Source organism: Talpa europaea, assembly GCF_964194135.1.
Source record: "Talpa europaea genome assembly, chromosome: 8".
In the NCBI taxonomy this organism is placed as follows: Eukaryota; Metazoa; Chordata; class Mammalia; order Eulipotyphla; family Talpidae; genus Talpa; species Talpa europaea.
The window spans coordinates 91327508-91353551 of NC_140075.1; the positions used below are offsets into that span (position 1 = coordinate 91327508).

The following is a 26044-nucleotide window of genomic DNA, read 5'->3' on the forward strand; positions in this document are numbered from 1 at the left end:
AAAAATAGATGACTGGATCAAGAAGATGTGGTACATATACACCATGGAATATTACTCAGCATTCAAAAAAGATAAACACATGCAATTTGCAGCAACATGGATGGCGCTAGAAGGGATCATGCTCAGCGAAATAAGCCAGAAAGAAAAAGAAAAATACCGGATGGTCTCACTCATAGCAGGAATCTAGAAAACTTAAATAAGGGACCAGGAAAAAGAATAACTATAAGAAAGAAAATATCAAAATCAACAAACAACTATGAAAAAGAGACAGTCTATGGGGGGTGGGGGTGGGGAGGGGAGGGATTGGGGTCAAAATAAGGGGATTGCAATTGTATGGGGAATATAAAAATAAAATTTATTTTAAAAAAATCACAAAGAAAAGTTTTATAGTATGATCATTTATGACTCAGTAATCCTATGTGTAAATGACAATGCAACAGAAGATGACTGATTTTTACTGATACAAAGTCCCAAAAAAAAAAAACAAATGACAGTGAAAAGTAGCATCCTCTGGAACAATACACTAGGCATTTGATTGCGTAGTCCATATTTTGTCTGTAATGCTGAACAAGAAAACATTCAGATTCACAAGACAATCACAGACCACACTTGTTCTCCGTAGATTCAGAGGAAACAGGCAGACATCATTGCTTATCACTAAGGCACCATCAGGCATCCTCTTCCACGGCATTTGGCCTGTGAAACAGTCCAGTGATTGCCCTGTGTACCCTTCCCCCCATGGAAAAATTCAGAAGTGAGTGACTGAGATTCAAATAGCAGGTACTGGAACCACCTTGACTTAAAAGCATTGAGAAAAAAAATTGTCTAATACATTCAGTTTAGACACTCAAAATTAAAACCACACCTACTTACTCTGCTAACATGGAACTGTGCTATTCCTCTGTTTTCCTAGCTTAGAGTTTCCTTAGCCAAGATTTTTCCAGAACTATCCCACCTAGGCAAATAGTTTGATTTCTCATTAGAGAATCTTCCCAATTTAACTCTTTATCAGAAAGTATCAACAGTTTTTTCTTCTAATATTCTTTGAATTTTTTTCTCTCAAAACCCTCATCTTGATGTTTCTTTTTTTTTTTTTTTTTTTATAGAGGCATGCTTTATTTTATTTGTTTGCTGGTTTGTTCCTCATCTTGATGTTTCTATGTATCCTGGGCTATTGTATCATGATAATTGAAACTTGTCCAATCCTAAACTCAATGCCTTGTTCTGTCAGTGGATTGTATTGCTAGTATTGGGGAATTCATCTTTTGACACCTAACCATGTTCCACCTAGCTCACTACCTGCGACCACAGCACAGACATAGCTTTCAGAGTTCCAGAGAGGGTATGTTCAGACTTGTATCATTCCAGAACCACAAAGCTATAGTGTCCTCATCAGGTTATTTGTAGCTCACTGAAAGTTCTATTCAATAAGACGCAATTTACAGAGCAGGGGTCTTATTAAAATATAAGTAATATTGCCTAGAAACACAAATAACATATTTTCTTCTCCAGTTCTCAGGAAAATAAAGGAAGACTGTTGACCAAAGGTAAAATTCTCAAGTATAAGGAGAACTAGTTTTGTTAACCCTTTACTTACACTGTCTAACAGATTTCTTAAAGATGACAAATTCTAATATCAAGATAAACATGTTCCTTATGAGTTAGTATGTGTTATATGAAGGCAGAGATGAAATCACAGAATAAAATAAAATAATAAAAACACAAAAGGAGAGGGATGGAAGAGAATGAAGAAATGATATATTCTCAACCACAGGGATAATTACTGCACAGAAAGAGAGTAAAGAAACAATTTCTGTACAAGTGTACATGTTCTGTTAAGAAAAGCATGTTTTGAATGGTTATAGTGTAAAAACTGTAATATATATTTCATCCTTCTTTGACTTTATATCAGAATCATTCCCTAACGTTTAAGCATTCATCATGAATGAAGAGTAGTACAGATAAAAATTTCTTTTCATGTAAGCAACAAAATCAAGTAATATCACTGTCACCTTCATTGCTGCTTCCTGTCCTTCCAGAGTCAGTTCTCTCCACTAAACTGACAGCTTTGTCTCTGGACAATTCATGCAAAAGAATATATTCCTGTAACTTTACCAAATTGTTTAAATACAAGAATGTCCATATTTAAATCTGCATATACTACCCAACCTCTATAACATCTTTTACCACCAACCCGCACCTGGAAACGAACTTGAAAGTCCAGGCCAATCTGGAAGGTAGAGCTGACACTCACCCATTCTCTAAATCCTTTCCCCATATCCTTCCTCATGCTGATTGCTCTTTTAGTCACTTCCTTAACAGTTTGTAAGCAAATTGTTTCATCTAGAAGGTAGGTATATTGAGTTCAGTGCCTATGCCTTTTTAAAACCTTTGTATCCATTTGTTCAAAACTGCTGTTTGTTCCCTATATGAAGTCCCAGCTCGAGGAATTAAAGCCTAAGGCAATCCCAAAAATGTATAAAAAGATGGCATTTGACTGAAAGATTATGTTCATGAAAGGAGAGGTCAGCAGAGTGACCAAAGGAGAAAGTTTTATTCTCTGCAGAAAGTCTGGAGCAATTAAAGTTATATCGCAAATATTGGCTATTGGCCTCTTGCCCTAGCTTCCCCATTACTAACTTAAGGTTAGTATATTGAAGAAATATGGTGAACTTCAATGCCTCATTCCTTCCCAAAAAAAGTATATACAGTATAGCACATCTATCAGGTACTTCTAATTCAAGATGTTAGAAAAACAGAATCTCTGCCTTAAGGAAGCATGTGGTCTATGTTTCCTCCAGAAAAGGACACAGTCCCTAATTCTTAGTTTTATAAAGATCATTGTTGGGGCCTCCCCTGGGGGCACAGGCGGCTGAGCGCAGTGTTGTGAAGCTGTCCACAGCCTCTGCAGTGCCGGTTCAATCCCGGCCAGCCAGCAAGGGTCCCACATGGCACAGCAGAACTCTCCTGTCATGCCCACTGCTCCCCTCAGCAGTGTATTTCCATCAGTCTGCCTGTTCTGTTCCCCGCTCTGTCTCTGGTAAATCCTCTCACCCTCCTGCGCACCTGGCCTATACCCCGGTTCTTGTATAAATAAATGAATAAACCTTTAAAAAAAAATAAAGGCCATTGTTGGATTTTTTTTTTTTTTTTTTTGTGGGACCCTCACCGGGAGCCCAGCGCTCAACTGCTGCGCCACCAGGGGAGGCCCGACCATTGTTGGATTTTAATTTTTAATTTGAAGTAAACTTAAACGACGCCAAATAAGCACCCACACAACTTCTATTGAGCTTATTGATGAAAGATAACTGTGTATAAAACATTAGTCCAATCTTCATAAAAAAAATAAATAAATGCTTTGTATTATTAGAATCACTGGGTTTGTTAAGGTGCTTTCCTTAGCAGAGCAGAACTGGGAGGTGTAAGGACTTAAAATTGAAGCTAATATTCTTTTTTTTTTTAAATGATTGTCTTTATTTATTTATACAAGCACTGGGTACAGTCAGAAGCGTGGGAGGGTGAGAGAATTCACCAGAGCCAGAGCGGGGAACAGAACAGGCAGAAGGACCGAAGTACACTGCTGAGCAGAACAGCGGGCAGCAGGAGAGGTCTGCGCGCCATGTGGGACCCTCGCCTGGCAGCCGGGGATCGAACTGGCGCCGCGGAGGCTTCGGGCAGCTTCGCAACCCAGCACTCAACCGCTGCGCCACCGGGGAGGCCCCTGAAGCTAATATTCTTTAAAGAAGGTTGCTAAAACCAAATCTAGTAAGTGTAGAAGTAAACCTAGAAGGTAGAATTACCTCTGAAATAGTACATGAGGAGTATATATTGCAGTAACAGTCTCGGGGTCTTCAGAGCAAAGAAAGTTATCAGGTATAAAAGGGGGCATTACATAATGATAAAGAATTCAATTTTCTAAGAATTCATAACAATCCTTAATGCATATGCACCTTACAAAAGCATCAAAGTATGTGAGATAAAAACAAACAGAACCTCAGGAAAAGTAACTGAATCTATTATTATAGTTGGAGACTTCAGTTCCCTCTATCTGAAATGGTCACATCTTGTAAGCAAAAAATCAGTAAGGGCTCATTAACTCAACAGCTTTATTGATTAACTGGATATAATTGGCATCTTTCAACTACTTTACACAACAGCAAAAAATAAAAAAATCTCCTCAAGAACATTAATATGCTAAAAGAACATTAACCAATATAGACCACATTCTGGACAATAAAACACACCATAACAAACTTAAAAGAATAGTAATAATAAAATGTCTGCTATTAAGCTATAATGAAAGATAGTTGGAAAACCTGAAAATACTTGGAGATTAAACAACATACCTCTTCCTAAGATATATAGTCAAAGAAGAAATCTCAAGAAAAGCTAAAACAAATTTTTGGAACTAAATGAAATTGAAAATAAAAATTGTCAAAATTTGTAACATGCAGTAAAAGAAATGCTTTGAGAGAAATTTATAACTTACAGGCATATATTAGAAAAGAAAGATCTGAAATTAATAACCTAAATTTTCACCTTAGCAAACTAAAATAAGAAGAGTAAATTAAATCCAAGAAATGCAGAAGAAAGGACAGTAAAAACTGGAGCAAAATCAATGAAACTGAAAATAGGAAATTGACAAAGAAAATCAATAAAACCGAAAGCTTGTTCTTTGAGAAGATCAATAAAATCATTGTGTCTAGTCATGCTAAAAAAAACAAGGACACAAAGTTTTAATATGAGAAATGAAAGCAAGGACATGACGACAGGTGCCATAGAAATTAAATAACAATGACAATAATAAAATAATAATAATAATAAAGGAATACTATGAACAAATCTAGCCCCACAAATTTGATAATCTAGATGAAACAGACCAATTTCTTGAAAAACACAATCTGCTAAAACTCAAACAAAATATCAGACTATTTGAAAAGAACTATTAAAACAAATGGATTCAATAATTCATAGTCTTCCATAATAGATAGCACCAGGTCCAATATGGTTCATAGGTGTATTCTATCAAATATTTAAGGAAGAAATTATGCCTTCTCTACAATCTCTTTCAGAAGATAGAAGCAGAGAAAGTACTTCCTAAGTCATTACACCACATGCTGGTGAGGAAATGGACAAACACATTCTCTTCTAGTAGAATGTAAAACAGTATAGCCACTTCGGACGTTTGGCAGTTTCTTTTAAAACTGAACATAATCTTACCATATGGTCTAGCAATTAAACTTCTTGGTATTTTTGGTATTTACCCCACACTGTAAATTGATAATGTATGCTCACACAAAAACCTCCACATAGAAGTTTCCTAATAACTTCACTCATAATTGCCAAAGCTTAGAAACAACCATGATGTCCCTTAGTAGTTGAATAGATTAATGGTGATGTATCCAGACAATGGAATATTATTCACTACTAAAAATAAATGAGGTATCAGCCATGAAAGGACATGTAGGAACTTTAAATGCACACAACAAAGTGAAAAAACTCGATCTGAAAAACCTGTCCACTGTATAATCCCAACTATATGACATCTGGAAGGGGCAAAATGATGGAAACAGTGAAAGACTGAGTGGTTGGTAGGGATTCAGGAGAGGAAGGGATGTACACATAAGGCACAGAAGATTTTTAGGTTAGTAAAACTATGCTACATGACACTACAATGGTGGATACATGTCATTATGTAAGTTCAAACCCAGAGAAGGTACACCAAGTGTTGACCCCAAGGTAAACTATGAACTTTGGGTGATAATGGTGTGTTAATGCAGGCACATTGATGATAACAAATTTGCCACTCTGATGAGATATGTTGATGAGGATAAGGGCTTAGCATGTGTTGGGGCAAACTCTGTCTGGGAAATCACTGTATTTCTTCTCAATTCTGTTGTGAACCTAATATTATTCTTAAAAATATCAGCCTGGCAAGCATATTGATAAGAAAAATCAACCAATTCCTAGGTGAACTGGGCAGTGTTTCTGTGAATTTTCTAGTTTAGGAAAAGTAAAGAAATAGGATGTAATCCAAGTTCCTATAACACAAACATTATTTAAAATTATCCATGGGCTTTACATATACAAAAGAATGAAACTAGGCCCTTATCTCACATTATACATAAAAATAAACTCAAAATGGATAAAAGACTAGGATATAAGACCTGAAACCATAAAATATATAGAAGAAAACATAGGAAAAACACTCAAATAATACAAACCTCAGAAACATTTGCAGACTCAACTCATCTCCAGCAGCAAGGAATATAAAAGAGAAAATAAACAACTGGGACTATATCAAACTAAAATGCAAAAGAGACAGTAACCAAAACAAAGACACTCCACACCCAACAGGAAAAATATTTGCATGCCATATGTCTGATAAGGGATTAATATCGAAGATCTTAAAAGTGTTTATACATCTCAACAAAAAGAAAACAAACAACCCAATCAAAAAATGGGCAGAGAAGCTAAATAGGCACTCTCCCAAGATAAACAGATGGCAAACAGGCATATGAAAAAATGTTTATCATCACTTACTATCAGGAAAATGCAAATCAAAACCACAATGAGATACTACCTTTCACCTCTGAGAATGGTCCCTAAAAAAAAAAAAAAAAAAAAAACACAAGCGTGTTGAGGTTGCAGATAAAAGGGAATGTTCACTGGTCCAGGCCCTATGGAAAGAAGTGTGGAGATTCCTCAAAAGACTAAAAATGGACCTACCATATGACCCAGCAATTCCACTCATAGGTATCTATCCAAGGAACACAAAAATACTAATTTGAAAGGAAATCTGCACTCCTACATTTATAGTAGTTCTATTTAAATAGCCAAGATATGGAAACAACCTGAATGCCCCAGAACAGATGATAAGAAGATACAGGACATATACACAATGGAATACTACTCAGTGATCAAAAAAGATAAACTCATGCCATTTGTGGCAACATGGGTAGAGCTGGAAAGGGTAATTTTAAGCTAAGAGGGCCAGATGAAAGATAAATACTGGATGGTCTCACTTACATATGGAAGCTAGAGAAACTAAACAAAGGATCAGACAAAGACAAACTGTAAGACTTAGATCTTAAAAGCAGAATTTAGATCTGAGAGACTCAGAAGAGGGGGTAGATAGGGAGAGGGAAAAAGGGGAGCAAGGAGAGGACAGGGGAGGAGGAGAGCACAGTGGAGTGTGGTAAAGGACTGTGGACACTTTGGTGGTGGAAATACTATAGTGGCCACACCTGAGGGAGAAACCCCATATTGTGAAAAAATAAACAAGGATATTTAAAAACAAAAATTTAAATTTAAAAAACTACCTATGGGCTTTAATTTAAAAAAAAACAAAACAGTCACATTACATAGCAATTTCCAACTTGCTATTTATGGTAGAGGGTCTGAGATTCAACATAAGAAAAAAAAGGGATTTGTGGCTGGCAAAAATCACTAAAATCTCCCGACATAATTAGCCCCTTTGATTTTAATTCTTGTTTTGATGACTTGATAAGAGATAAAAATTTGCAATGTACATATATATGTGTTAAAATGAAATGGTGTATGTGGCAGTTTGACAAATCCAATAAAAGACGATTAAGAAAATTATTTCCCATAAATTTTTCTGAAAATTAAAAATATTCATATACTTCAACTGAGTAGTTGCTAGACATTCATTTTGCCTCCAGAAACAAGGCATGGGTGATTTTTTTTCCCAATTTCAATTTGTTCTGACCTAGTTTATCATGCTTGCCACTTACTAATAATGCCACTTATTGTCCTCTGAATTCCCTATGTATGTTTCCTAAGACCACTTATGCTACTAAACAGTATGTTATCTGCAGCTGTCTCCTCTTCCCTGGTGCCCTATAATTCAGCTACCTTTACCCTAGAAAAAAGGTTAGACCTCCCCAAGTTGTATTCAAATGCATACTATAAAGGATCATAATTCTATCCCTTGGACTTCTGGTGATAATATCTTTTACCCCTGTTATGGTTTCTAGGAAATTTGTATAACTTTTTTTCAAACAAATGTTTTCCTTTAATGGATTCCATCTTTCCTCTCTCACAGTTCTCTTACAGAATCACATATCTAGTTCATGAATTTCTAGTAAATCAAATTACCTTCAGAGAATACATAGACTGAGATGATCTTGAAAGTAAAAAGTGTCATTAAGTCCTCTTTCATTCTGCACCCACATCATGTTAACGAGTTAAGGTGTAATTTTCAGACTCATATTCTCCTATTCCCAAACTACCACTAGCTCACTTCCTCATTTTTAAGTTCTATTTTATTTTATGTCATTGTGCAATTTACCAAAATCCTGTTAACATTTCAGTGCTTCAGGTCAGTGAGTCACCAGCCTGCACTAAGAGCAATGAAGGATTACCAAGGAGATAGGACACATTCTCCATTGTTACAGGCTTATAATCAAACTGAGGAAATAAACACACACAAACAAAATAATAATATGCCCCCAAGCACATAGAAATCTATGAGCCATCTTCATTCATATCTCCTCTGCCATGTAGTCCTTATTACCAACTTGTGATGTAAGTCAGCATTCCCTTTATGTTTTTACATATTTGGAAACTGAGAACCAGAATAACAATCCCAAAGGTCACAACAGACGTTTCCTAGAGAAGTCTTAAGACTCCACACAAAACAACAGTACAGTGCTCATGAACACACACAGTCACAAAATAAAAATCCTGAAATTATATTAATGTGCAGACATGCACATAAGTGAAGATGAGATGTGGTAAAGATATTCATTAGAGCTGCTTCAGAATAATGCAGGAAAGCTTCCTGAAAGAAGCATGTTCCTGAAAATAGAATGTTGTGTAATAGATCCTAAAAGAGCCAACCTACAGGAACTAAAACAGAAAGGAAGCAAAAATACACAGAATAATGCAAGCAAAGACTGGTAGGCATGTAAATAAATCTAAAGACATGTAGACAGTTAGATAGGACAATAATAAAATAATCAAAAGAGAAAGGTAAAAATAATATGCAACCCAAATACAAATCAACAATAATTTGAAAGATGACATGATGAACAGAGGTCCTTCAATTATTTAGAAGAAAGGTAAAAATATTAATAAGTCAATGACTGATGATAAAAATTTTAAGTAATCACTTAACAGGAAAACTTCCAACCAGTTGAAGGAATTCAGGAGATTAGATAAAAGATTCGATAAAAGAAAAAAAAATAAAATAAAGGCAGGTGAAAGCAAAGAAAAAGCATTTAAAAATGGAAAATAAGATGTTGTAAATAAATCAAAATGTAATTCATCACAATAAACACACATAGTTTAAACTTGCCAGTTAGGCTTTCAGAACCTATAAACTATTTGTAAGGGCTAGACAGAATACCTACACCAAATATTACATAAAAGCTAATTTAGGCCTATTAGTTTAAGAAAAATATTAGAAACAAAGAAAGTTAGAAAATAATGTTGAGGAAATCTCTTAGAGTACAGCACTACGATAAAGGATTGGAAAATAGGAAAGAGAAAAACAAGGTAGTCAGGGACTAGGTCTAGTAGGTATAATATCTGAATAAAAGAGGTTCCATTAAGAGAGAGAACAGAGAAAAACAGGTAGAGGGACAAAGATAATCACCTTAGGAAAAAATTCAAGACCAGAAAACATGCTCTTCTAGAATGAAAACAGCCACATAGTCAGCAGAAATGATGAAAATGGACCCACACTAAGCCACATCATAGGAAAGTCTCAGAACCCTGGGACAGAAGATACATCCAACTTCCAGTAAGAGAAAATAGGTCACATGTAAAGGATCAGAAATCACAATGACCTTGTTTAACAGAATTATTAGAAGATGGAGAGCAAAGGCACTTTATCACTCAGAATTCTGAGAAGTTATCTCTAGCCTAGAATATTATAGGTGCCCCCTGTCAATCATATGGGAGAGCAGTATCAAGAGAGATTTATTAAAATGATGTTGACAGACTATTTATTGCTTGAATCAAAGTGAGGAGAAATTTAACCAATTGGCAGAGAGCTTAATAGATGAGTTAGTAATAAGTACATAGAAAACTAAGCAAATGAAAAGGCCAATTACCAACTCTCAGGGAAAGTGCAGAAAAGGAAAAGTTAGCGCTGCAAGGCCCCCCTATGCACAGCACATTTGTATTCATGATGATATAAACACCTAATATTATTGGATAATCTGGAGCCTCCCTGGTGGCACAGGGGTTAAGGACACAGCCCTGTCAGGCTATGGCCAGCCACTGCAGCATGAGTTCGATCCCCAGCCAGGGAGGTGACCCACATGGTGCAGCAGACCTCTCCTGTCTCACCCACTACTCCCCTCAGCTGTGTATTTCAGTCAATCTGCCTGTTCTGTTCCCCATTGTCTCTGATGAATCCTCTCACCCCTTGTAACACCTGTCTACTCCCCAGTTCTTGTATGCATAAGTAAAAATCTTTAAAAAAAAAAACACAAAAGGATAATCTGTATTGGGAGAATGAAATGACAGAAATAATGCACACATAGTGTGAGGACAGGGACTAAAAGGGATAAAACCTCAACTTCCATAGTGAAACTCAAAGATAAAGCCTAAAACTAATAAACTAAGAGACAGGTATATAAACCTGCTGTTTGGTGACAAGTAAATAAAACAAGAATTCTCTACATAACGTGAAAGTGCCTGTATCTCAACAGCAGCATTCTTTGACTGTGTCCAGTGGTGACTTGGTAAGTGATTCAACAAATGATACTAAGGAAGTTGTAAGAAGTCTTCATTGGTAGCGTTCTCAGGTTTCTAGGAAAAGAACTTCCACTATGGCCAGTTTCAAGGTACCAGTGTGATATCACTGAATGCCGAGTTTGAAAGAAAGTCTGACAACTGGCTTTCCCCGGTCAGGAGCCAGGTCCAGCAAGCCACTGACTATGCTGCACAGGGCAGGTTGTTTGAAGGGGGACCCTAGGAGGACACTTCCTCAGCCACCAGTCATCATTCCAGTGCATTAACCAAGTCTGGGTCTTGGAAGCCTGATAAGTATATGTCAGAATAATCAAGTTTTATTTTGAATTTTCCTTAATGATGAATGAGGTTGAGATTCCTTTAATATAACAATATATTATTTTAAATACATTATTATTTCAATACACTTGATGTATTTTTCTTTTTGATGAAATAGTCATTCTTTTGCTTAATTTTATTAAAATCTTTATGCCTATGTCCTAAATTAACAAAATCTTAATGTATGATCTTAATATATTAGTCTACTTAGCGAGTGAAATAAAAAATACTGCTTATTATCTCCTTTTAGGATTACCATTTTCAAAATTAACTTCTCTCAACCCTTACCATAGGCCTAATAGGAAAGAAATAAATGTACCTTAAAAATTGTATGTATGTAGAATCTAAAATTAAAAAGGGGGCCTCCCTCGTGGCTGTAGGGGTTAAGCCTCAGCAGTATCACAGTTATGATCTGAGTTCCATATCCAGCCAAGGAGCCGACCCACAAAGCACAGCAGACCTCTGTGCCTGTCCCTCCACTCTCCTTAACAGTGTATTTCAGTAGATCTGCCTGTTCTGCTCCTCACTGTCTCTGGTGAATCTTCTCAATCCCTGCACCTCTGGTCCATACCCTAGTTCTTCTATACAAAAATAAATACTTGTTTTTTAAAAATCAATTTAAAAGTAAATTAAAAATCGAATTTACTTTAATTCCTTTTTTCCCATAATTTATGAAGTTACAACTATCTGTACAATTGTTCAACTATCTGTACTATCTGTTCAAAATGTGCAGTGCTTACCCTCACCTTTCAGGGAAATTATTTCTTTTAAAGATCATTGAAATTGATTTAAAGTAGAAATTTTATGGGAAAAAAGTCACTGAAAAAAGTTTCAGTCTACCTCCCAACACACATTGAATAACAGCAATGACAACAGTAGTGGAGAATTTCCCAAGTGAGCAGTCTACAAGGACAAAGCAGAATCTTTAGGGAAATTAAGTTTGTAACATTATCATTATAAGCACATTTTAATAATAGATACATTCTACATTGGCTCATTTATATATTATTGTTGAGATTATTGGTTGCATCCTATTAGCTTGGTATAACATGTTGAAAAACATTCACTGTTAAGTCAGAGGCTAAGAGGCCCTGGATGAAGTGGTCTTTTAAGATATTACATATGTTTTCAGTATTTCTAGCCCAGATAATACTGCACAAAACCTTGAATTAAACCATATGTCAGAAGTCATCCAAACCAGGCTCTAACCACAAATGTACTCAGACAAAATTCAAAGCAAAAGGAATAAAGAAGAAAACGAAAAGGCAAAAAATTCAGACTGCTCGTCCATAAAAGATTTTCACCTTCATGTTAACTCAAGTAGCATAACATAAATATCTGGAGGGAGGGCCTCCCTGATGGCTCAGCGGGTTTAGTGCCCCTCTATGAAGCTGTCCGCAGCCTCTGCAGTGCTGGTTAGATCCCGACCAGCAGGCGAGGGTCCCACATGGTCTAGGCAGACCTCTCTTGTCTCACCCGCTGCTCCCTTCAGCAGTGTATTTCAGTCAGTTTGCTGTTCTGTTCCCCACTCTGTCTCTGGTGAATCTTCTCACCCTCCATGCCTCTTGCCTGTACCCCAGATCTTGTACAAAAATAAAAATAAATCTTAAAAAAAAAAATATCTGGAGGGAACGAGTTAAAATATGTATGGGTGCATAGCTTTAAAATGCTGCAGTTTTCCATATCCATAATACATCTTTTTCATTATCATTCAATTATCTAGTTCATGTATTTTACTCCAAATACTGTTTTCTTATGTTCTATCCCCTCCAACCACAACTTCTATCCACAGTCATTTTGCTAGCAATTAATATTTTCCACCAGAAATCAAGAAAAATAAGCAGATGAAAATGAATGTAATATAACCAAATATAACAAGTGTCTAGTAGGGGGAAGGTTAAAAGATGTTTGGATAACCTATAAACTCCTTTTAGTCTAATATTCTGAAAACAATAATCCGCAACAGGCAAAAAAAAAAAAAAAAAGACACCACTTACCTCATCCACATTTTCAAAGGCATTGATGATGTCATAAGGTAAACAAGACAACAGATCGATCACAAACCAAGTTTTCAAATAGTTCATCCTTATCAACTTGGGGTCAGAAATAACCTCTCCACCAGGTCCCACAAAGGTTGTATGAAAATTTAAAACAATGTCCACCAGGAAAATGACATCTACCACACTGTCCAGCACCAGCCAGGCTATGTTGTTCTGCTTCGTTTTGAAGGAAACGTTGTAAGGAACCATAATGGCGGTGTAGAAGGTAAGAATTAAAATCACCCAATCCCAAGTAGTTTTAAAAGCACAATAGTGTAAAATAATGTGTGGTGGCGTCTTTGGCGCTTCTTGTTTATACTGAGGAAGGATATCTGATCCCAGCTGAAGAACCTAGAAGAGAGAAAATGTATACATAAATGGCATAAGTGCATACCTAAATGACTTGGACATCTCCGCAAAGATGAATTCAAACTTACCTGGCAGTCAAACCACAGCTGATTTATCATGACTCCTGGTTTCAAAGCCACTCACCCTCCCTCTTCTCCTAAGTTGTGCCAAGGTTTGTTCAAAGGAAGGAGATCACGCCAAGTATAACCCCTCTACCACAGCTGAGCTGGCTGCTGCTCCTTCTGGCTCTCTCCCCAGAGCCCAACTGTGGGGTAAGTAAAGTATCAGGCTTTTCTGCCCCCCCACCATTAGGATTGATGATGGATCCTTGTGATCCTGAATGCATGCCTGATGGCGGGCATCTGGAGTAGGGTGTGGGCATGCGTAGGCAGGATTCGCCTGGGCTGAGAGACTGGGCTTATAAGGCGGCGTCACGGGGATGCCAAGAGAGAAGAACCACAAGAAGAGCAGAGAAGCAGAGAGAATGCGAGGGAAGGCCGGAGAGCCCAGATAGAGTGGACTTGCTCGGGGCTGGAGGAGGCCTGCCAGCCTCCCTGCCTGCCGTGTACCTGGTAATCCCAATAAAGGCCTGAAAAGCCACTGAGGGCTCCAGGACTCCTCCTTTACCCCGTCTGCTTGGGTCATAGAAAACCTGCCCTGCGCCTCCTGCCCCTTATACCAACACTGCCCCCAGGTCCACCTCTGCCATGCCTTCTGCACATTTACTTTACAGAAACTTCAGGAATCGCATCCCTCACTCACTGTCCTGCAGTTACAGGCACCCCTTTTTTAAAGTGTGTGTAACACTACTCCACTTTCACCCACATTAGTACCTTTTTACACTAACTGAAAGAAATCCTAACAGGCTCTCCACTTGTACAACAAAGAAAAAAAGTGAAAATGGTTTAGCATTGGTTTGTGACAACCCTTCCCTAGGCCACTTGCACCACAAGCAGTGAGGCCAGCACCATCCAGTTCCTTCCCTGGAATTTACCTTATACAGACTGCGTATTTATGAAGTTATTTCTGCTTTTACTATACATTAGTACGGTTTTAGGTTTTATGTATTATTTGGTATGCTTCAGTAGTTTATTTTGGGGAGACTTGGGAATGCTCAAAAATGTTTCCATATATAAATGACTAGCAATGACTTTGTCAATTTGTGCTATTTTGCATAGAAAAGCATTACATTTAGATCAAAGAAAAACCTGTAGGTGACACATCATTATCCACTCTTCACACTTTCAGTAACTTAGGGAGAAGTTTAATCCTGATGGCTTTGCCAATCCCTACAACCCCACTGCTGGTGATCTCTTCTTTGAGTAGGACTCAGCAAGTGCCCTAAAGACTGGCATAACCATTTAAGGATTATAAAATATGATATCCTGGTTTCTTTTTTTCCTTCAAATCATGACTTAAAGAATATTGACTTTCATGACCAGATATAAATCACTTTAGGGGAAAAAATGTGCTTAATACTTAGTTTTGCTTCTCCATATCTTCTAAACAAATGCAAACATGTCAATGCAAGATTATATGAAACTTAACTTCCTCAGATTATGTCTAATTAAAGAAACAATGAGGAAAAAACAGATGGCAGAGCAAGATTAGAGGTCTGGACAACCCCAGGTAAAGGTAACAAATATAAGACAGCAAGCACTGCCTTCTGAAACCTGAAAACTGTGAAAAGGAGTTGAAGGAGTAGGTCAGGGATTCTGATCCACGCAAACAATAAACTCAAGACTGAATAAACCTACATGCTAAAAGGGCTTCCCTGGTGGCAAAGGGGTTAAGTCTCAGCACTATCAAGATATCAGCAGCTACTGCAGCACTCAGGAGTTCCAGTATTGTTACAGGGCAGGGAGAGGTACACCCCAGATCCCCCCAAAACCTGCCTGCTCTAAATGGGTTCTGCCATCCGCCGCATCAACACAAAACATATGACACTTTAATGGGAAGGAACTTTAATACAATTAGGAAACAATACAGGAAAGGCAAAGAATCTAGTTTCTAAATCAAGCACCCAAAGTTACCCGTCCCCTCGTGGGTAAAACTCCATCCAAATGGGATTGGCCCAGAGCAAGGCCCCAAAGCCTGCCACAAGTCCAAAGCATCTTCCAGTGGGGACCCACAGAGAAGGGTCAGAAACAACTAGATAAGCCCGGAAGGAAAAGAGCAAAATCAAAATCAAGATAAAAGCTGCCATTGTCACCTCCCCATGGGTCTCACCCACATCTGTGTCACCCAGTCCACGACCAAAAGGCAAGCGCAGTTTCTTCACGTGTCTCTAGGCTCCATGTGCCTCCTCCAGGTCTCCTTTGGCTCCATCCTGCTTCCTTCCTTCCTCAGTCTCCTCTGCAGCTTCTTCTCTCTGCTCAGCTCCACCCTCCTTTTGGGTGGGGCAGGGAACCTGGAACCTTCCCCTTTCCTGGGGACCACCCTGTTACAGTATCACTAGTTTGAGTTCAATCCCTGGCGGGAGCTAACCCACATAGCACAGCAGACCTCTCCTCTCTCACCCACTGCTCCCCTTAGCAGTGTATTTCAGTCAATCTGTTTATAGGGCAGCCATTTGATCTTCATCACCATGGAAATGGTGGCAAAAAGTGAAAGGGGGGAATTATTAGGGGGAAAAGGATGTCCTAAAGCTAATTCCATACAGGCTTTGTGGACTCCACCCCCACCCCAGGCCAAAGCCAAAGACACTGGGAACTCCAAATCCCATCACCACCAAAGGGAAGGTGGCTGGGACCTGAGGGTAGGGTTAAGCAGCCAGGTTGGTATAAAGCTTTGGAGGGGTCCCCCATTTTGGCTCTCTGCCATCTCGCAGCGTCCGGCCAGCGCTGAGGGTGCCTTTGGGTTTCCAGGTCGGCGGATCAGGTAGGACACGTTAAAGACTTTATTTCCCTATTTTCTCCCTGAGTTGTACATTTTCCTTATTTCCTTTTCCCTTGTAAATAAACCTTTTATTAACCTTTTGTATATGCCTATAGTGGAGTATTAATAAGTCCCTTTTAAGCGCGCAGGTGATGACCCACAGCCAGGCAACCCGTTCAATATTGGGGCTGCCCTATAACAGCTGGTGCCCAACGTGGTTTCCAAGCTTCACCCGTGGTTCACCAGCCCAAAGTAATTTTTCTTGTGTTGGTCACCATAAAGCGCACTAGGTCCCCTAACAAATCTGCTGTTCTGCTCCCAACTCTGTCTCTGGTGAATCCTCTCACTGCCTACACCCCTGCTCTTATATGCATAAATAAAAAAAAAATCTTAAAAAAAACCCTATGTGCTAAGGAGTTAGGTAGAGCTGTAAATAATGTTTCAGCACTTTTGCCCATCTTTGCATCCAAATATTCAGGGACCCAAGAGGTAAGAGTCAAAAAATTCAAATCAAAGTCATGAATGCATTAAACATTTGAATGCAAGAATAGCTATAAATAAAATACCTGGTAGTAAGTTACTCATATGCCACAAGGCAATACAAATGTCCCAGCACTTTTCGAAACTTGGGAGAGCGTTATCCCAAACAGTTTCTCTCAAACACAGAATTTGCATAGTTGAAAACCATTATTACTATTTTGAAATGTAAAAATCATCACTGGTATTCTCTTTAGTTGTGCCTTACAACTACTGTTTTTAGTTTGGGGGCTATAAGAACTATTCATAAAGATTTTTATGTGTTTACCTTCATTATCAGGGCCTCAGACAGGTTTTTCCCATAAGGTCTTAAATTAGCACCAAATTATTCTGCCAGGAATATAAGCTACATGTCAGGACAGAGCATTATATATACAGAACCATACACAATCATAGATTATCTTTCACCTTTCAACCACTGCTCTATTCATTCCAATTTCACCATATTAAATATGAAAATTTCCTTATGTTGAATGTTAATATTTTACCATCTATATTTGCACAGTCTGTAATTTAAGCACAAAGAAAGCAGAGTTAGAAAATAAACTTAGTTCCAGGGTTGCTCATTAAGACCTTCAAGGTCTTTTTTGCCTTCCTGGACCCCTTCCTACATAAAAATAAATAACATATTTTACAAGTGCATTGTTTTAAAACAAGCATTGAAAGGGAACTGCTAAGAAAAGGAAATCTTTCCCTGTTAAAGAGTCATAGACCTGGAAATTTAAAGTAAATAACAAGTTTGCTTCCTTAAAAGCATATCTAAACAGGGTCTGGCAGCCTGCTAGGCTGATTGATCTCCCAGGTCATCCTTGAAAATCAGTATCCTTCCCCTTTTCCTGTGTCAAGAATTTGTATGCTAACTAACCAACTTTATCAATGTAAAGTGGTTGTGTATAAAAGAAACTCTGTCTCTAAGACCAGTGCTCAGACCTTATGGGACTACCCACGTCTGGGACCTCTTGCATGAGTAATAAATCTTTCCTGACCTCACCATTTCTGAAGTACCGCTTATTCTTCCCCTGCCTGGGTAGAAGTCTAGAATTTATTTCTGCAACAGCATAAATTAATATTATAGACTCAAGTGCTTTACCTAAATTTCTTTTTTTTTGGTTAATAAAATTCAACCAACGAGGAGACCCTAAAAGTGGTATAGGCCATTGGAGACGAATAAAGGAGAGTCCTGGAGCCCTCAGTGGCTTTTCCAGTCTTTAATGATCTTTCTACACCAATTATTGTGGGGCAAGCCCCACAATGCAGGGCGGTAGAGGTGGGGAGGGGCATGGAGGCAGGAGGCTGGAAGCCTCTCAGCCCCAGGGGTAATTTTACTCTTTCTCTCTGGGTTCTTCCTCTCACAGCCATTCCGCAGCCAGCGGCTTCCTTGTCTGAGTGACCTGAGTGATGCCACCCTTGTATCCTCAGCCTCCAAGCGCAGGTGTACACACTGAGGCATGCCCATGCGTACATACTCCAGGTGTTCACCGAAATATCCATATTGAGCAAATTATATGACCCTATGTACAACTGGAAAAAATGATAATTTGCTGCTCCTTCTGGGTCAGTCTTTGGAGATCTAAGCATACACACAGACTCTCTGTTGAAAACATTGTAATTTCTGCATGTTCCCTGAAACCTAAAATCTGACAGAAAGCAATTTTGTACCTGAATCATGTTTTTTAATTAGGGATGACTGTTAACTGGAAATAAAGTTTCAATGACTTCCACTAAGTATTTAGAGAATCAAAGTCAAAATTCAGACTGAGAAATAGTCAGATTTTATTCTGTGAGAGCTATTTGTTCCAATACATACAAGTTTTAATTGAGTTTATATAGGTAGGAGCAGTGAGTCATTGACATTTAGAATGTAATTATTCTTGATAAGAGGGGTTTCTAGTTATAAATTGTCCCAACCTAAAGACAAGCTGGTATTAGCAGAAGGCAAAGCAGGATTAATCTCTTCCTTTCTACAGAATGTGCCACAGAAATGCAAAGGCTGGTTACTCATAGTTAAATTTTCTTTATCTGGTCACCAGAGAGGATGAAAAGGCTGGTTTTACCTGCAGGCATCAGATTTTGAATAGCTGTTTCAGATGGCAAATCTAGTGAGAGCCAATAGCTTTGCTCTCTAGTTTGACAGACCTTGAGGGTGGGGAGGTGGGGGCAAAAATTTTATAATATGTTCAGATAAAATAATGTTGGGGCAGAGAAGAAAATTCATCCCCCGCCCCAACCAAATCTGGGTTCCTCTGAAGCTGGTTAGGTGAGCAAATTAACATCAGGCAAGTTAGTAGAAGAGAAAGTTAAAATTTACTAACATAAAATATAGAGAATTTATATGATCTAAATTCTAAGGAAACAAGAGGTGGACCTGGAATATTGATTCTATATTTAGAGGCTCATGGTGTTGGTGTTGGTTTTTGGAGTTGCTGGGTTTGGAGAGCAGGGTCCTTGGGTTCAGTCACCAGAGCTCCCCTTTAGTAGCATGCAGCGAGTTTCCCAAGCGAGTTTCTCCACGACACAGAGATGTTACTTATGTACAAAAGGGCATTTCCAGGGCCTCTCTGGTGGTGCAAATGGTTAAGACACAACCTATGAAGCTATTCACAGCCACTGCAGCATGAGTTCAATCCCCAACCTGGGGGCTGACACACATGTCACAGTAGACTTCCCTTTCGCCTGCCTGTCCCCTCAGCAGTGTATTTCCATAGATCTGCTTGTTCCACTCTGTCTGGTGAATCCTCTCACCCCTGCACCTCTGGCCTATACCCCAGTTCTTATATGCATAAATAAAAATAAATCTTTAAAAAAAAACTATCACTGAGACTTTTACTCAAGTTAACATAATTATTATTGTTAGTGGATATTTAATTATGATAATATCCTATTTGGGCTTTTAAAAACATGTCTGCACATCAAAGCATTAGTCTCTTCCCAAGCTAACAGGACTATTTGGAGGAGAAAAATCACACCAATCTCTCTGTTAACTAGAGCCCTCTAAATTCACTTCCTAACCCTCTCCAAACCAAATTTTAAATCCTCGACTAGATCAGAAGGTTACTCTTGAAGAATCTAATTTGACCATTAATGGTAAACTTCATGTATCATATACAGATCTTTATTTATAATGATATAAACCTGAAACCTACATAATATTATCAACCAATGTTACTTCCTCAATTTTTTAAAGGTACTGTGGAATGTGTCAACTCCCTTTAGCAGAGAAAACTGATGAACATATACATTTAGTTTTCATCTTTCCCTTCCATACTGAAAAGCCACAATTCTTTCTCATCCCTGAGCCTTTGCATCTGCAGGCCTCCCTCATAGGAATGACTGTCACCCCCTTTTAACCTTCCAGTCATGATTCACTGAGCCCAGGTATTGCCTCATTCAGGTAGCCCTTCCTAGAGTTCCAAGTTTGAGTAAATATTCCTCTGAGTACACGGACTCCCACTATTATAATCACATTCTACTGTTGGTCACCTCTGCTGGATCTTTTGCTCCTTGATGACTGGACCCAAGGTTTACTCATCTGACATCCTCTGCGCATAGAGCTAGCCCTTGATAACTATGTGCTGCATGCCGAAATGAATAAAGAAGTAGACTCCTGATCTCTTTTGCTCAAAGGAAACCTCACAGTGCAGATACCATCAGAGATAGGAGGACCTACTTTACCATTTCGAAATAGGAAGAAATAAAAGGACAAATTTGAAATTTCTATTATTCTACAAGGGAAAAATAAATTATCAGGTAAGTATTTATAAAATAATAATCAAAATATCTAAACATTTGTGGATGGATGGAGGGGAGAGGAGAATGTACTACCACTACCATTTTGAGAAGCAAAGTTAGTCACATACTTACTTCAGCTAACCTTGAATGTTTGTGGACCACCTCTGTTTTATTCATTGGTGTAAGCTGCTGCAAAACACTTCGGCTATTTGTCAAAGCCCGAGTCAATCGGGCAAATTTTGTCCAACCTGAAAAATAAGGAAAGGAAATCTCAGTTTTTCACACATTATGAATATAGGATAAAGCATTCTTAATGCTATTCCAAGGATCTCAGATATAGCATAACATCCAGAACTAATGAAAAGTATCAATGTGAAGTATTTTATTTCTACATAGACATCATCATATACCTCAAGTGTGAAATAAACTAAAGAGTAAATTTTACATGTGACCTTTTGCTTTGCTTATATTTATTACTTAACCCCAACAGCCAAGACATCTTGCTGCCCACAAAAATCTGTGCTCCCCACACTTTGTACAGGTTTTAGGTTTGTTACTGGGAAACAGCTGCACAGCCAAGAATACTTTTCCCAGTATTTCTTGCATCTAGGTGTGGCTCTGTTTCTTGTTCTCACCAATAGAATAAAAGCCAACGTAATGTGTGTCACTGCCATACGTGCCACAGCTTAAAAGCCAAGTGAGAGGTGGCCACACTTTCTCCCTCCTTCTACCAGCTCAGTGAAAATATAGTAAGGCTGCAGGGAATGGGAAGGCCTCTCAATCAGCACATAGCAGAATGATCGTATGCCCAGATCACCTGCCTAGGGTTTATTATTATGTGAGTAAGAAATATGCTTCTATTATGTTAATTCACTGAAAGTTGGTGGTTTATTTATTATAACAAGTAGTACCACCCTAATAAAAACCCCTACTGTATATTTGTGTGTAATATACACACATAAGAAAATGAAGTCAAATTTCAACAAACTTCACACGGCTCATTTCATACACCTCCATCTTCTTTGTAATATAGAAAAATGTTACTTGTCCCTTAGTAGCAACTACAGTGATTATCTAAAGATTATTTTAAAATACCTATAATCCTTAATAGTGTTTTCTGAAATAGCAGTAATTTTAACTTCTGAAAGGAAGAGATATGAACATACTGAGAAAAATTTCTTCTGGGACTTCAAATTTCCATTATTAAAATCATAAATTTCAGGGCCTCCCCTGGTGGCACAGACGGTTGAGAGCTGCACTGTGAAGCTGTCTGAAGCCTCTACAGCGCTGGTTCGATCCCGGCCGGCCGGTGAGTCCCACAAGGTGAAGCAGACCTCTCAGTCACGACCGCTGCTCCCCTCAGCAGTGTATTTCGTCAGCCTGCCTGTTCTGTTCCCCACTCTGTCTCTGGTGAATCCTCTCACCCTACCGCGCATCTGGCCTGTACCTGGTTCTTGTATAAATAAATAAATCTTTTAAAAAAATGCAATATTTAAAAATAAATAAATTTCAAGGGATGCCAATGAGAGGTGAACAAGCAAATCTCTACCAGTCAGTCTGCTCCTAACTCAATGATCCTTTCTCTAGGTATCTCAGAAAGTTCTAATCTGTTAAAGACTCCATAAGTTCTATACATAAATTTAATGGAGTCTTTAGCAAACAGTTTCTTGAAGGTGGAAACTCTTTATAATCCAAAGAAATAACTACTTGGCAATGATGAAACTTCAGACAATGTGACACAAGATCAAGAAAGAAATCCTGTGTAGTGTCAAATGTCTTTCAAAACACACCAGATAAGTGAGCTACTTTACTGCTATTGATCAGGCAAACTCTGACTTCATTTAAGCTTATATTGCCCCACCAGTTCATACCCCATTATGGTATCCAACATTTGGATTAAAAAATGGTAACCTAGGGCCTCCCTGGGGGCATAAGGGGTCAAGCATGGCACTATGAAGCAATACACAGCCTCTCAGCATGAGTTCTGTTAGTTCAATCCCTGGCCGGCCAGGGAAAACCCACATGGAGTGGCAGACCTCTCCTGTCTCCCTGCTGCTCCCCGCAGCAGTGTATTTCAGTAGATCCACCTGTTCTGTTCCCCACTCTCTCTCTGGTGTGTCCACTCACAAACACCCACCCCCAACATCTCTGGCCTGTACCCCAGCTCTTGTATGCATAAGTAAATAAATCTTTATTAAAAAAAGGTAAGTTAGTATCCTTACTAGAAGATCCTTAGTTCTTCTTCATCGATGGATTTCATTCTAGTGAATCAAAGAATGCTAAACTTTGGGAATTGTATGAAACCCTAAGGTTTACCCTGAGCAATGTGCTGGGGAAACAAAGAAGCACCAAATATGCCACTAGTTCTATAAGAATGCAAGGCAATCTATATAGGCAACCTCGACTTTTTTCTAAGTGCTAGACCTAAATATCTAGTGTTCCATCTCCAACTCTGCACCTTTCATGCATTCGTGATCTTGGTGAATGTCTCATGATATTCCAGTTGCCTAATCAAAACTGTGAACTTTACCAACCTTCTTCACTAATACAATGCTATGCAGTCACTCATGCGCACATGCACACACATACACACACACATCCAAGTTTTAGAGATTATAATCTATCAGGAAATATCCTCAAATTGAATCTCCTCCATCCCTATTATGTCAAATTGTATCATCTTCCACCTTGACTTAGGTGGCAGCATCCTAAGGCCATACTCTTTACTTTCTCCCTAGCCATATACTCACAAGTAACTCTCTACATTGCTGCCAAAGTTCTTCCTAAAGCATAAACCTAACCATGCCCATCCCCTATATATTAAACTCTTCTAGCAGTTTCTAGAGGTCTCCAGAATAATACTAATACTGTACATCCTTGGTCATTTATTTCTGACCCCCAAATTTTTTCTGCCCCAATCGCCTTACAATTTTTATATATTCTATACCCAGCCTTACTAAAAATCAATAACAAATTAGAAGAATAATTAAATTCAAAGTTAAAATTAAATTTACTAGAAATTCTCTGTATGCCCTATGATATTCAGTGTTTTCAGGCTTTCACACATGATAACTTCTGGGAGGAAGAGATATGAACTTACTGAAAAAGGAATTTCTTCTGGGACTTCAAATTTACATTATTGAAATTTAAATTTAATTAAACTAAAAAGCCTACAATGCTTTTTCCCTCCCCAATAGTGTGTCCATATTTCTGACACCTTCATACTCATTGGCTCAGCTTCGTGAAACTTCTTTAACTAACCTACCCATAAAAGGGATGCTCCTTTCTCTGTGCATTCATACCATAAGATGCATACCTCACATGGCACTAATAACACTAATAAAGTTGTCGGTTAACCTGTCAGGCATTCTTATTACGGTTCATCCCTCTGTACTTAGCACTTGGTACAGCGGCTGGCACAAAACAGATCATTAATTAGTTAGTCCAAATTTATTAATAACTAATAATCAGATTTAAAATAAGTCCAATTTATTTTACTATCATTTGATTTTGGTTTGGTTTTGCTTTATATGGGTAAAAGTGGTGCAGGTACCTTCCAATGACAGTAACTATATTGGTAATAAACATATTAGGTATTTTCTGGACATCAATTCTTTATTCTAAAAGTCTTTTCACACAGTGTATTCGGAGTGAGATCACCCTAAAGCACAAATGAAAAGAAAGGTTACTAACGCTATGACATTTCAGTGCCAGATCTTATTTTTTCTCTCCCTGATTATCTAGTACCACAGTTGGCACATAGCGGACACTAGACTAGACATACTCTGTTGAATAACTGAATGATAAAATTAGTAAAAAAAAAAAAAAAGGATAAATAGGAATTAACACAGCATCCAGACTACATTTACTTAAATGAAAATCTAATTTTAACTTTATCTGCTCTTAACAGGTAAAATTAGGTAGAATAACAAAGTGCCATGAAGAAAGGGCTTTGGGTTAGAAAAGGTGGGAAAGATGTGGTAGTTGAGGTTGGGGAGGGAAAATTGGAAGTGCTGGAGACGATAAATCTGCCCTCACAAAGAGAATTGTGTAGCTGCTAGCACGGAAAGAAAGGTAGTGATAAATGTTAAGCAGACTCAGATATATTGGAAGAGAAAAAATTATGAGGAAGTCTTGGAAAAGATCTCTTCTTCCTAGAGAAATCAAAATCAAATGTAGTTATCAAACGGAATTACCATTTATGAGTTTTGATACCAAAATACCCTGAGAGCTGAAGAACAAATGCAAAGTCAAGGAATGTTTGTTTTACATTTAAATGAATGGAAATACTAAAAGATGAGCTCCCTGAGCTGATCAGTAAACTTTTTAGCTCTGGTTAGGACTTTCTTGGAATCATCAGTTCCAAACACCATTGTTCTGAAGACCCCTCTAAACATCCTTCTCTCCTCAACTCTCAGCAGATTATCTTGCCAATTATCTTGTTGAAAAAACAGAAGCCATCAGAAACTCGATTGCTTCAATTTCCTTACTGTCCCCTCCACCTCTAGACTAACACACAATGGCACCTGATTCTTGCTTGTCCATTTATCATCTCAGAGAATTAGATATTGCTCTTTTCTCATCATGTATGTGTTCTATTCATGAACATGTAAGCAGCTTCTGTATTTTCACTGTCACTAACAATGCCACAGTGAATTTGCTTATGTCTATCCCTTTGTGTTCTTGGAAATGACTACACTTTTAGCCAAACTAGTTTATTTGAATTGTCACAAAACTTTGCAAAAGTTGAGTAGCCACAGTGTCTAGATCAGAGAAAAAAGACACATCAGCAGTTCTAACTTTCCCCAGCGATACATTTACTGATCTCACCTTTACAGAGGCCTAGCTGGCATGACTCGATTATTCAGCACAGTGCTGTTACTTAGATGTGGTCGATGCAGGGAAATATCAACACACCACTGAATATGAAGAGCCCAATACTTGCTCTATGAGTTGTTCATGGCATTATGAGGACATTTGTTCTCCTAAAAGCTCAGGATGCCAACTCCTTCTTAATAAAACATTAGTTTAGCTCTATCGGGATGCAATTAACCTCTTTGTCATGGACTGCCTAATCTTAAAAAAAAAAAAAAGGAAGTCACAGAGGCCATTAAATCAATCTACTAGACTGCAACACAAGATTCTAATCTATAAGAAAAAAGCTTAGGTAAACAATTATACTCTTGGCAAAAGCGCCTACATGGCATAATTACTCATATTTCATCTGTTGTTTCCTCTCTAAAGAAAACCATTGGCCTCCCACAAGGAAAGGTTGCTATATTTGTTGTTCTTTTCATTCTACAGGGATGTTTTTGTCTCAATTATTGGCATGAACATGCCATAACTAATTGGCACAGGATATTCCACACTGTTAGTATCTTGGCAGTTTCTGAAGTCTGTTTGAAAATACGACATAATATTAAAGGGCAGAGGTTTGGGCCAACTCTTTTAGAACACATATGGATAAT

General features: G+C 38.2%; 1 protein-coding gene across 1 annotated transcript in view; it reads right to left on the bottom strand.

Annotated features, from left to right (window-relative positions):
* KCNH5 (potassium voltage-gated channel subfamily H member 5) overlaps positions 1 to 26044 on the bottom strand; it is a gene marked incomplete at both ends in the record, with an annotated part of 246631 nt that overhangs the window by 178345 nt on the left and 42242 nt on the right. The window contains 2 exons of the mRNA XM_084241184.1: positions 13044 to 13436; positions 20709 to 20824. Of these exons, the coding sequence (XP_084097310.1) occupies positions 13044 to 13436; positions 20709 to 20824 (509 nt within the window). The remainder of the gene's footprint in view (positions 1 to 13043; positions 13437 to 20708; positions 20825 to 26044) is intronic.